The sequence below is a fragment of the Chaetodon trifascialis genome, chromosome 22 (assembly GCF_039877785.1).
Source record: "Chaetodon trifascialis isolate fChaTrf1 chromosome 22, fChaTrf1.hap1, whole genome shotgun sequence".
Taxonomy (NCBI): domain Eukaryota; kingdom Metazoa; phylum Chordata; class Actinopteri; order Chaetodontiformes; family Chaetodontidae; genus Chaetodon; species Chaetodon trifascialis.
Window position 1 is genome coordinate 3,855,539 of NC_092077.1, and position 14,141 is coordinate 3,869,679.

General features: G+C 41.7%; 1 protein-coding gene across 1 annotated transcript in view; it reads left to right on the plus strand.

Moving 5' to 3' along the window:
- Positions 1 to 14,141, plus strand: part of tmtc1 (transmembrane O-mannosyltransferase targeting cadherins 1) — a 138,797-nt gene that overhangs the window by 65,855 nt on the left and 58,801 nt on the right. Inside the window, exons 5-6 of the mRNA XM_070992513.1 lie at positions 12,197 to 12,278; positions 12,609 to 12,712. Of these exons, the coding sequence (XP_070848614.1) occupies positions 12,197 to 12,278; positions 12,609 to 12,712 (186 nt within the window). The remainder of the gene's footprint in view (positions 1 to 12,196; positions 12,279 to 12,608; positions 12,713 to 14,141) is intronic.

Sequence of the window (14,141 nt, forward strand, 5' to 3'; positions counted from 1 at the left end):
CTGGCACAGTATTTTATGCCCTGGGGATTTAATCAGCAAAGAGCTTTATGGCTGTACCAGCTACTAACACACTACAACATATCTGGATTTTCTTGAGTTTCCACTCAAGAAGAAGACGCAGGCCGTACCTGCCTCAGGTGAGCTTGGTTACAGGTTTTCTGAGGCAGGCTGCATAGGATGAGGTGATGAACACAGCCATAGACGTGGGATTGTTTGAGAAGGACGCCGACTCTTGCCGGATCTGTTGAAAGAGATGGCGCAGGAAGTGAAAGCCTCCACATCTGTGAAGGCGAAAACTACAAGAGCACTGTGTACACCAGTGCTAGAAGATCCCATGCTTATTGTGAATTGAACTGAACTGATAGAAGACAGTTGTGCAGCCTATAGAGAAGCTGCTAAGAACAAGAAACCAGGAGGAACTGTAACTGTGCTTATCCTACAGTCAAATGACATGTTTGTTTCTTTCCTTCCTTTTTTTGTTGTTTTGTGTTCACCCTCAGGGAGCAGCTGGATTAGACCAGCCAGGCATGCTTGGTTTTCTTCTTGTTGGTATATTGTTCAGTCTGTTTCTCATTATTGTTCTATTATATGTGTTCAAAAAACGAGAGTGGCAAGCGATTACTCAAGGGCACTTGAACATGTCTAGGCTATTTCACTTAGAGTTCACGCATGTCTGGAAGGCTAGTTACATTTATTTCATGGAACATGAATGGATATGGAAGTCCAGCTAAAAGAAGAATAATCTGAAAAAATCAGGCGGATATTGTCTTCATACAGGAAACCTTTATCAGGGTGCTGAAGCAGGGTGGGCTACATCTGTCATAGCCCCTTTTCAAGTAAACATAATGGTGTACTGGTATTTAATAAATAAGAGCACAAGATTTGTTCCCTTAAAACAAGCCAGAGGTACAGAGGGGGTACACTGAAGCCACAATAGAGGCATTGCCTGTAGTGTTATGTAGTATTTATGCACCCAGTAATGGGGACCCATGTTTTTCTTTCAAGAGGTTAATGACATTCAAAGAGACAAAGAGGGTCAAATTATTTGAGGAGGTGACTTCATCTGAGTAAATGATCTTATACTAAACAAGAGTCCATATAGAGCTCCCTCACTGACTCAGAGGAAAGAGGCAATACACATGTTAAGTGGACATATGGAGCTAACATAACTAACTAACATATTCCTGGATAGATTTCTTTTTGATAGCTACTTCCCTGAAAGAGGTGTAGCAGGTTGTATTATAAAAGCAGTATCTGTCAGAACCACAAGAACTACTTATTAATATACGGAGAGGAGAATGAATACCACACTAATAGTCAGTTTCTTCTCTACAAAAATATTGGAAGAGGATCGGAAAACACTTTTTGAAATACATACTGGCAGCAGTGAGGAAATTACAACAGTTTGGGAAGCTTCAAAAGCATATATAAGTGGGCCATTTAAGGCACAGGCTGCTAAAAAACAAAAGAGAATCTAAGATTACAGAGCTAGAAAAGGAAATTAAGGCTAAGGAACTAGAACTGTCCAAACATGTTTTTAAAGGCCAATTCCAAAAGCTCTGCAAACTGAAATTTCAGTTGAGATCTAGAATAAAAAGGCAGGATATGCAGTGTATAGACTAAAATGAGTTCTTGTGAAGGAGGTAAATTATCGGCAACTGCGAGAGAAACGTGTTCTACCAAAGTATGAAAAAATAGATCCTCAACTGACAGTGTTAGATTGGTGTTTTCTCCCTTGATGCTGAGAAAGCCTTTGATAAGTTAGACTTAACCTCACCTTATCTGAATTTGGCTCTAACTTTAATTTGATGATATTAAAGTGTTATATGAAGAACCGAGCCTGCAATGATGACAAATGGAGTCGTGTCACCCTTTTTAACCCTTGTAGAGGGAAATGCCACGGGTGTTCATTAAGTCTGTTTCTGTTCAGAATTTTCTTAGAGATACAGGCAGTTGCTACTAGAGGAGCTGAGGGACTGGATAAAGAGTATAGGCTCTGACTTTCTACAGACAACGTCCCAGTATTGATATGTGGACCCTTGATGTCCCAGCCACATCTGACAGACATCATCCAGTCATTTTCAAACCAGCACGTTATACTGTTAATGGGAATGAATTGAAAGCAATGCGCATTTCCAAAATCTGTCTCTCATTTATGGTAGTAAAGTTCCACTTTAAGCGAGTCTGCAATGGAATGAAGTACCTCGGCATCAAACTTTGTCAGGATGCAGGGGAAATGGCAATGTTACATTTTAACTGAATGCAACGAAAGATTAAAATGAACCTTGAAAAGTGGGAGAAGCTCAAACTTACAAATTAGGGCATAAAGTTCGCTTCATAAAAATGATACTGACTCCCCAACTGAACTACATCACTATGCTGCTCCCATTCAAAATACCATCTACTATTTTTAAACACTTTGATGGTATCATCAAACATTTTCTATGGAGTGGGAAAAGGTTGAACACTAAATTTCGTAAGTTACAAGTCACTCTTTCTTGAGTAATGAGTCTCTTAATGTGAAAATGATGTGGAAGAGGGATCACGGACAACAAACTGAAGGCGATAAATGGTCTAAAATTGAGAACAGAACATAATACAAGATACTGCATAGACACTAACACACACCTTTGAGACTCAACATAATGAAGATGTTGAACAGTAATGAGTATTTCAAAAGGTAAAGCTGAAATGGGAACTTTTGTACACTGTATATGGGAATGTAGTTTGATCAGACCGCTTTGGATCCAGCTGAAGAAATGTTAAGTAGTTGGTTTCGTACAGAAATCCCTTTAAGTCCAAAGATATGTTTCCTCGGGGACAGGTCCCAAATGACAAGCATATCCAAGTGTGCATTATCTGTTATTATGGTGGGTATAAAGTCTGTCAAGTTATTTTAACATACTGGGGACAACAAAGGTGCCAGAACTGAAGGAGTAGGTCAGTGCAATGGTGGAACCAGCAAGACTGGCCCTGAGTCTATGTCCTCCACCTCATGTGTTGACCCTGTGCCTACAACGCTTTTTTTAATAACCTGGAGGAATTTCAGTCAGGCTCTAGAACAAACCACAGCACTGAAACTGCTCTGACTGAAATAATCTCTGACCTCAGACTAAATTATGATGAAAACTAGGTCTGAATTCATGTCCTCGCAGACCTAAGTGCAGCGTTTGAATGGGTCTTAATCAGTCGTCTTAATCAGTTGTCAACAGTTGGTTGGTTTTTCTGACTAAACTGGTTTCAAACAAACATCAAAGGGAGAAAGTTTTATGTCTTGGAGACGTCTTTAGTCTTGGACATTACGCGTCTGAGCAACATGACATCTGTTTTGGGGTTGCACAAGGCAGCTACCTTGGTCCATTACTGTTCTCACTATACATGCTGCCGCTTTGTGATATCATCAGAGAGCACAATATATGTTTCCATAGTTATGCAGATGACACACAACTGTACATCTGTGCTGAACCAAATGATGCTGCAGCTATAGACTCCATCACAAATTGTCTTTAAGAAATAAATAAATGCATGAGCAATCATTTCTTGAAGTTAAATTAGGACAAACTGAAATCCTATTTTTCTGCCCTTAGACAAAAAAAAGAAATTCTTTTTGATAATCTGAGGAAATTTACTCCCTGGATTAATGATTATTATTGTTGTCACTGTTATTTTCAAAATGACAGCAAATTATACCTGTGACTGTGACAGTGACAAAATCATGGCAAGGAAGACATTAAGAAAACTACACGACACCTTTCATTTTCTGTAGAATTCCCCACAACGTTTGTTAAGATTAGCCAGATTAGCCAGATGTTAAGATTAGCCAAGTAAAACTACCTGGTGGTTAGGGTAGTAAAAAACAACATTGACTGTTGGAAGGAGATGTGAATGAAACCACAGTCTACAGCGTCGAGGTCAGATGCTTTGTCTGCTCAGCTCTCCATCCAGACCTCCCCCCTATGAGGTTTTCCAGCATCATTACAGCTCTTACTGCCTTTGAAAGAAACTAGACAATATCTGCAAACGGCGATATAAAGATATTAAGAGTTTGCTTGCTTTGATCTAACTATACTCATTAACTTGTGGGTATTTCTCATGTCTCATTAAGTGCTTGGACTGAAACCTTGGTGAAGGTTTTGTTAGCGGAGTGACCGCAGTTCAGTTTCAGAGGTGTGCAGGTTCAGATGGAGGATAATGTGGCAGGCCTTCAGTAAAGTGCACAGACATGAGATGAGCTGAGGCTTTTCACACTGAGTTAAATGACATAAAAGGGCACCTTGAGCCTGACACACACACACACAATCACACACAGATAGTATGCAGCCAGTGTGTTGGTTTTGTCAGCGTCTGAACTGTGAAGTGCTTCAGCTCTGTGACTGCCCTGGAGCAGCCCTTCACACTACATCACACATCATAAGACATTGCATGGTCTGACATCAACTCTGAGAGAGACAGAGACACAGAGAAAGATGAGAGAGATGTGCTTGTTTTGAGGGAGGAGGAAAAACCAAAAGAAATGAAAGTAGAGAAGCAGTGAGGGGTTCACAAATCGCTCATGAAGAGTGAAGAGTTGACCGTCTCTGCACCACTCGGCTTTCTCTCTTGTTGTTTTCTCTCCTCTCTTTCATAACAGAGTCCAGTACTGTGGGGATCACTCATTCTGTGTGGAATTTACTGTAGATCCTTTTAATTCTTTCTTTTATTTTATTATTTATTAATTTTATTTTATTATAAATGTTGGGGCTTAATGATGACTGGTCTGGGTCCTTTGGTTGAGGTTGTAGTTGATGAAGTTATGTTGTTTACAGTGTTGGGTGGAACTTTAAGGTGAGTTGTTATGGCGTCTTTAGTATTTGTCTTTGGGTTCTCGGGTGCAGTTTTAGGACTGCAGGACACAATGAGATTATCTCACATGTTGTGAGCTTGCAGGTGCAACGTGATTTTGTTTTCTCCAGTACAGTTTCAACCTTTTTGGTGAGAATTTTGATGTTCGACTGTAACACGTTTACTTTTTCAATGGATTTAATGTGATTGTGGGCAAATTCCAAACTCACAGACCTGCTCATTTTGAAAGAGCCAGAGGGTAAACCAACCAGTCAGCTAACCCATGGTGTAACTTCATCACTCAGTCTGAGACAGGCATGAGTCAACCAATATGTTTTTTCAGTGCTGATTGTTAGTAATCAAGGAGAGGAGACCTGACATCTGGACTAAAAGACTAAAAGACTAACCCTGTTTTTATATGCCTTTACGTATATGTTTGATTAAAGGCTGCAAAACAGGTCTTTTCAACCTTAAAAAAAGAGCAACGAACCCCCAGCAGCAAGTTAACTGAAAACTTTAATTAACAAAATGGCTCCCCAGTCTTCTATTATATAAAAAGTGATAAAAGTAGTAAAAGTTTAAATTTGAGACCTTCTGTCAGACCCCCTGTCAATTAGTGGTCCCAGTTCAGCAGCAGACTGTGGTGCAGAAAGCAGAGCTGCTCCGCAGGTCTCCAGTGGTACGACTGTTCTGAAGACGCGCTCAGTCGGAACAGACGAAGGTGGCGAGCAAAGAAACTTTCGCCTGTGTGGCGAGTAGCCTGAAGCGCCCTCCGTTCTGTCTGGAGTGGATGGCCACATAAACTAACTGAATCAGTGCATTATCTGGGGACTCTGGTGGAAGTGATTTAAACCATTGCTTTTGGCCGAAGTGAATGAAATCCTGTAGGCTGCGACTTTTCAGTGGTGTAACTGGGAAACTGTCGGTTATTGTCATCACAGAAATCAACCATAAGATTTGGGAGTTTAGTGCGACTTCAGTGATATCTGCTGGAAACACAGCTTCTCTAGAAGTTCCAGGATTTGCACGCATTCCTCTTTGCTCTCCTGTGGCAGAGTAGCCTTAAGCATTGATAGGCCAGTAGTCATGATGTGTAACCAATCAGATGGTGCTGTGGGTGGGACATTGAGCAAGAAAACAGAGTGGTGACTACGGACAGAAGCAGCAGCATCAGTGTGTGCAGTTTATGAATACTTGTACGTATACCCATGTATCAAGCTTTTGGCTGATGGTGCGTGGGTCCTAGCACATGCAAATATGTGTGTGTCTGTAGTTATGTGTATTTCCATGACAGTGTTGCAGAATGTTTTTAAAGCTAATTTCTGAAATCTTGTCTGCACACAATCTGAATCCACACAAATACGACACTGCTTGCACCAGTGGTGTGCCGCTTTGATTAACTTGTGGCATGATGCTGCTGTTTGAACAGCTTGTGACCAAACAAAGCAGTCGGCCATTAGTCTTCTACTCCCACATAGCTTTAAGCTATCTTCACAACTCAAAGGGAAATTGTTTGGTTGGATGATAGTGTACCTACTGAGACAGGACAGGCTGAAAAATTCACTTCCCCAGTGTGGATGGGTATCAGTAAATTGGGACATGGCAAAAAGGAAGACTGTTTAGCTGAAAATGTCACCTTTTAGTCTTTGCCTCAGGCTCCATCCCATACATCGCTTAACCCTTTTCATTTTAAACACAAAATATAGTCAAGCTGCCACATTTCCATTCCTTTTTGCTCCATGGCAGACACTGTAGTGCATTTTCAGTTTCCCCTTTGTTAAGCCTCTGAATGCATTTGGTTCAACAAAGGTGTGAGGCAAATTGAAAAGGAGTGCATACAGTTTTAGATGAAGCTCTGAGAATTTCAGTAATTAAAGGACATTATGTGTATAGGTTATTGAATGTTCAGGAACAGCCAGGACTGCCATGGTTTAATCAAATGTTTATTCATCCATCCATTTTCTATGCCGCCTATCCCTTTCGGGGATGCGGGGGTGCTGGAGCCTCTCCCAGCTGTCAACGGGTGAGAGGCGGGGTACACCCTGGACTGGACAGTCGCTCGCAGGGCAACACACAAGACAAACAACCATACACACTCACACTCACACCTAGGGGCAATTCTAGAGTCAGAAATTAACATAATGAGCATGTTTTTGGTCTGTGGGAGGAAGCCGGAGTGCCCGGAGAGAACCCACGCATGCACGGGAAGAACATGCAAACTTCACACAGAAAGGCCCCGCCCGGGGATCGAACTGGCGACCTTCTTGCTGTGAGGCATGCACACTACCTGCTGTTCCACCGTGCCATCCAATGTTTATTCATTAACATGATATAGCCATTTGGGGACGATTACATCATTTATCTCATCATTATCATGATGTAAAAGGGCTGATTCTGAGCAGCTCTGCTGTGTGTGTGTGTGTGTGTGTGTGTGTGTGTGTGTGTGTGTGTGTGTGTGTGTGTGTGTGTGTGTGTGTGTGTGTGTGTGTGTGTGCAGAGAGGCCACTGCAGTGTCCACTCCACTGATTCAGTGACTCCGCTTTGGCCTGGAGTGCTGTGTAGCAGCCCTGTCGTGTTTCAGGCACAGTGGCTGGGTGAGTGTAAATAACTGTGGCACACAGTTAGGAAGAGGAGAGGAGGAGGAGGAGGAGGAGGAAGAGAGGAAATGCCACTCAGAGGGAGGAATGTAGAAAATTTCAGCTGTGAGTGGAGCATGGAGGGCTTCAGATGAGGGAAGAGAGAAGCTGAGCAGCCAGAATTACTCGACTTAATCCACCAATAAGATGCTATCACACTGTGTGTGTGTGTGTGTGTGTGTGTGTGTGTGTGTGTGTGTGTGTTTTTTCCCCTTACTCCCTACTTTTCATTTCATGACCTTTCTTCAAAACAATCAACCAAACTCAATTTTCTCCTCCCCCGCCCAAACACACACCTCCTCCTCTCCATTCATCCTCCGTTGTTGCTGTGGTCACAGTTGTCACAGTAAATTAGCATCCTGTTATGTCGATGCACACAGTCGTCTTTCCCATGATCCTATGGGAAACTTGAGCCCTGGGTCTGAAGACACCAACAACATCTGTTTGTTCCTCTCTCTCTCTCACCCGTCTGAGTGTGTGTGCATGTGTGTGTGTGTGTGTGTGTGTGTGTGTGTGTGTGTGTGTGTGTGTGTGTGTGTGTGTGTGTGTGTTGTCTGCGGGGGAGTTTCATTCTTTCACCTTCCAGTGTGAAACCAGTCTCCTCAGTGTTGCTCCATCTGAGTGCCTTTTCCCAAGGACGTAGAGTGTTCCAGGCTTGGAGAGTGGTGTCTTTACTACAGCGCCTGTCAGCCTCACGGAGGTGGATTTTTAATCATCCAACCTAGAAAAGATGCGTTCATATTACACCCCCTGTCAGGCAGTACACGGCTTTTCATCAGTTTCAGCTCAGCAACACGTTATTAAAGCAATACAGCAGTTAAAGAGGCCTTGTAACTGTAATTTACTACAGTTTTTCTATGAAAGACGCTCTAAATGTATGATTAAAGCTGCAGAAGCAAGAGTTTGAATGATACGTGTACTCTTCAGGGCAGTGATTGTCTGGGGTGCCTTGTGGAGGCAAATATGTTAATTTCTGTTTTATTATGGTACATTTTTAATTATGTCTCTGCATATAAAAGTAGGCTATAGTCACATTAAACCTTTAGCCGATGTTGCTCTCGCTGACATTATAGCAGAGCACTATATCAGCTTTATATCATTTCAACAAGACCAAGTCCTGTCTGGTGAAGCGTGTAGGTTTGAAACCTGCATTTGCAGTCGTTCGCTCATGAAGGAAAAACCGCTGTAGTGAGCTGCATCAGTTGTTTCAGTGTGTCAGATGCTTTTAACACTCTGCTCAGCTCATTGTCAGGCTGTAGCTCAAGGTTGTGAACAGTAATGAGGCTGAGGCTTTCTGCCTCCTCAGCCAGCAGAAGGTCAGCATAGCTCCAGATGGAATTTTTGACTTTTAGTTATTCAGAACTTAAGTAACTGACAGATGTTGAAAGCTGAATCCAAACGGATGATATAATCACGTTGAATAAGTGAAGTGTTACCTGGATTTGATGAAGGGATATCAGACTCATAGCCCTGCATTAAGGCCTGCTCACACAACACTTAAAATGATGACAATTCACAGTGAATTCCACTGGAAAGTGTGATAAGTGGATTTGCTGGCAGGGGCAGGTTAATTAGAGCCCACTTTGACCAGAGAGTTTACACTGTTGACCAGTTGACCTCAACAAAATGCTAAAACTCCATCATTTTCTCTGTGAACCACCTGACTGAACCTGGAGCGGCAATGTGCTGCAGCGTGGAAAACGACATTTACTGCTAATGATCACAGCCAACATGCTCACAGTCTATTCAAAAAAGAAACTAACAAGTGATTTTTTCCCTTCTGGAGGAACAGTATATTCCAAGCGATGAGGAAAAGTGAATGACACAGTGTGACATACGTCTTTCTGACTTTGTGAGAGGATGAAAGTGCAGAGTGATGCATGTTTGCTTGAAGGGAGGATTATTTAGCCCCTCAGGCATTTGATGTCGAACATTTCTCAGCTCAAACAGCGAGCGCAGTTTGATGCTTCTGTGCTGTGCTGCGCTTTGATCATGAGTCAGCTGATGTTAGTCTACCTGAGTCGTCCAGCTTTCGGGGTCTGGCTCCCCGCGTTTGTTGTTGCCACTACAAAGTAGTTGCATTTGCAAATGTAGCTTTGATCAAATTTAGAGTCGTCATGAAAAATGACAATGATAATGCAAAATAGTCTGAACTTTATACTGATACTGAGTTGTAAATCCATGTTCTCTCAAAACACATAAATCCTTCTTTTGCTCATTAATGTCACTACATTTACAAATCCGTCCTGATGACTCGTATATAGGTTGACAAATCCACAGCATAAAGGGATTATTGCTTTTACCTGGATTCTCTTTTTAGGTATGTGTTGCATGTCTGTGTGGTTTTTAAGCCCATTGATAATATCAAGTGCACCGTGCTTCAGTAGAAACACATTGGATAGCAATCAGCAGGGACACAGCCTTCCTTTTTTAGGACCAAACTCTGTGACGGTAACTCAGGCGAATGCAGCGTCTGCAGAGTCTGACTTTTCTTTGTCATTCTCTCCTGGTGCTGCAGACCTCAGCAGAACAGACAAAGACTTTGTCAAAGACAAATATAGAAAAGGAGAAAAAAGGGAGTAGGGAGCACGAGGGAGAGAGAGAGAGGCAGAGATGAAACGGACGAGACGAGTGTGAGACAGACAGAGTGTGTGTAGAATTCCTGTGAGATCTCCTCTCTCACCGTCTCCACCACGCTTTGAAAGATCTGCACAAGGGGAACATCTCAAAGTGATGGGGTGTTGAATGGATTCTCCATGCTTTCCTTTCACTACCTATCTGTTTCATCCCCTCCCTCTCATCTTATTCTCTTGCTGCCTTTTTTCTGCAGTCAGAGCTTTCCACCTCGGGCTAATGGATGGGACCGCGTGGTCTGGAGGGAGAGTTCTTAAATGACCTTGATGGTTGGATCGATACAAACATGAGTGCGTGGATGGTGGCCTAGTAGACTTTGTTAGTTAGAATTTCAGGAAAGCAGACAGTTTGTTAATGACAAAGATACTGAGAGGTCACAGAACAAATGCAAAAGGTAATTAACATGGAAATGGTCTATTTTTTAGATTATGCGATTGAGATTGATTGAGAAAATAATCTTCAGATGAATTGATAGTGGAAATAATGGTTCACTACAGCCCCCAGTGAAGTCCATTCAATGTACTCCCTCAGACTAAATATTATTCTGCAGACACAACTCTCAAAAAAAATAAAATCTATACACAGACATCTAAAACAGCTGGAGGAAACAGATTTATTTTGTGCATTTAATACCTTTATTGACTGTATAGAGACGACAGGAAACACAGAGAGAGAGAGAAATGAGGAATGGCAGCAACAAACGTCCCCGGTCGGTTCACGGTCAATTAACATCTAGGCCTCCAGGGTGCAACAGGAAACAGAAAATGTTGAACTGAATCAAAACGTTTGTGCTCGTGTGCCCTCTTCAATCACGACTGGCACGTTGATCGACAGCTTTAAACGCTCAAAACGTCTAAAGATGTGGCTGCACCTACTGCAACACTGCTCCACAAACGTGAGGTCAGCAGCATAACCCTTAAAGAAAAAGACATGTTCTCTCTGTCTTGTGTTTCTCTTTGTTTTCTCCCCATTCTTCCCCCTGGGATGTTTCATACTTTAGCTTTTTTTCTTTGACTGATGCTCATGCAGTTGGTGCTCGGATTGGTTTGGCCTCTTTGAAAATTCACATGTCAAAGTAGAGGAAGCCAGATCTCTTAGCCGGACAGCAATGCTAACTGGACTTCAGCACTACCTTTGTAGCAATGATGTCCATTAGCACTGCAGCTTTCTCTTACAGTATTACTCTGCTTTTCTGGAAAAGAAGCTCTGCCTTGACTGCACTTCATGCTGGTAATTTGCAGGTTGTGGAACGGTTCCTTAACAGCCAGCCAATGTTTTTAGGCAAGAAGAGAACTGATGTGCATATGAGCAGAAACTCTGCTGCACAGCAGTCAGGATTACAGCTACTGACAGCTTTCTTGTTGCCACTGACCCATCTACATTCAGCTCTCTGTTGCAGTATGCTGTTATTTACCAATATGCAGCATGATCCTGAGTTGTCCTCTTGCTGGTCGGTATGATGACAAAAGATTAGCGTTCTCCCTGTTTCTGGTCCGATCGTGCTCTGCCTGGCAGCTGCCATGGTTCTTTTCAAAGGAATTGTTTAGTTTCAGCAGAAATTGTACCTTTTTTCAGCTGTCATGGTCAAAGTCATTGGTACCTTTTTAAGTGTTTGAATGCTATGTAAAGGCAGTCATTGAACAGGAAGTTTAGCTCAATTACTAGGCATTTGTGGGCTCAAGTGGCAGCTAATCTCAAGAGTGTTAAATGCAGCGTGTGCAGGGATGGAAGGCTGGCCTCAGTGATTAGTTACAATGTACTTTCTGTTGAGAGACACTCTTAATGCTAACCACAGTTTATCTCAGTCTGCTGAAGATGGAAAAAGTAAAATTCCTTCTGAACTAGCCCCTTAATATGAGCCAGGCTCTGTGGAACATGCTTCAGGGGCTCTGGTGTACTCTGTTTGAATAGAATATTGTATGCTCACAGTCACAGTGAAGAAGCCATTTCAACAGCAACAGAAAAACCAAAGGAAAGCTCTGACTGGAGGCCTGCGCACCCTGTCACAGTTTTTCCCTTTGGTCTCAAATGTGTCATATTGCCTGTGAGAATAGAAAGCCCACAGTTAACATTTCGCTGACCTTCTGTGTGTCTGTGCCCCTCAGTCACCTCTCCGACTCCAGACCTGGGGACCTCCTCCACATCTGCAGCCCCTTCATCAAGCGAGCCTGCCTCATCTCTGGTTATGTAAGGTTTTTTTCTTTTTCTTAACACTGAAAAACCATACAGCTGCTTGTGCATGCTTCAACTGCCAAACAATTTTCAAATATTTAACATTACTGTTGGTCTTTTTCTAAATTACAACATATATATTGGTAAATATATGTTTTCAGTTGAGGGAGGCTTTGGTTTCATTTCATTTCAGCATGCTATGAAATTCAGCGTGTACAAGTTGAAGACTTCCTTCAATCTTGGCATCCATTTTTAAGTGTGCACGGTCACACAGTAAGGGATTTAGCTGTCCTAAACAGGAAGCTGTTAATTGTACTGACAGGTGTTTCCCTCACCTTCCTCCAGGTGGTGATCATCATGTCAGTCAGGCTGTGGCTCATGGGAGGATCCATGCCTCTCTTCTCTGAACAGGATAATCCCGCCTCCTTCTCACCTCACCTGCTTACCAGGTCAGTGACGCACACACACACACACACACACACACACACACACACACACACACACACACACACACACACACACACACACACACACACACACACAAAGCAAATGATGAATAAGAAAGTAAGTTAGTGTTTGGTTAACAATATGTGCAACAAATTGAATGTAATTTTTTTTCCATTCAAATCTGATTTTTCAGATAACATGGACAGTGGTGCATACAGAGCCATAAATATATAATGGCATTTTTATATCAACACATGCCTAGTTGTGCCAAAGGCTTTCAGGAGGTTAGTCAGAAGATGGAAATAGCTCACAAAATTATGCCTTAAACTAGTAGTTAGTGTTATATTATGCATGATATAGTTAGTATTTCATTTTATTCTTTTTCTTACTGTATATGTTAGGAAGAATATGAGTAGTTCATTTGTACTTTTTGATTCAGAGATAATATTTTCTGACAATTTCAGCAGTTTTTGCAGATGACTAGGTTATAATGAGTTCGTTTAACTTTAGGAGGAGTTGTGTCAGGGTTTGGCTGGAGTTCAGAGAATGTTTGAATTAAGTAAGAGCAGGAACAGGAAATAATCTGTATTTGAATAAAAAACAAGGCTGTTGTAGCTGATATAGAAAATTTGTCCTTACTTTCTGACATTTTAAGAATAAGTATAGGAAAAAAAGATAAGTAAAATTTTATATAGACACTTGTGTTGATGAAGACTGGTATTTAGAAACATACAAACATTGCAATGTAGTTGTTGTGGTAAAACTGCAAATTATAAAACCAGGAAGAAGCTGACATGAATGTTTCTTCCAGATTTTTCTAATATCATTTATTGGTTTATTTTAGGCCACGCTAGCATCATAGCTTTAGGGATGGCACTGTCATATAGTCAGTTAACCTCTTTGACTGAAATAACTGGATTGCCTTGAAATCTGAGACATTCATGATCCCCAGAGGAAGAATCAAAGTGACTATAGTGCCTCCAGCGGTTCCATTATTCTTTAACTTGATGGATTGACTCAACATTTTTTACAGACATTCATGGTTCCCAAAGGGATGTATCAGAATGACTTTGCTGATCCCATCACTTTTTCTATGGCATCACCATCAGTTTGGCATTTGTGGTTGCTACCAGCCTCACCTGGACTTTGTATTTATTGCTATTATCTTAGCATGCTAACGTGATAAACTAAAATGTTAGATTGCTAACATTACCATTTTGCTCAAGGCAACACTGTGCTTACATACTGACTCACAAAACCACTGACATGACTGTAGTCTCAAATCAAATTTGTACCTGGATAGGAGTTAGTTACGTGTCAGTAAGAGTTAGTAACAATATAATATCAAGTTAGTTTAAGAACTGTGGGTGCTTGCAGACAGTACCAAGGTCTCATGGTCCTCTCATCGGTGAAACGGCACATAATCTATCA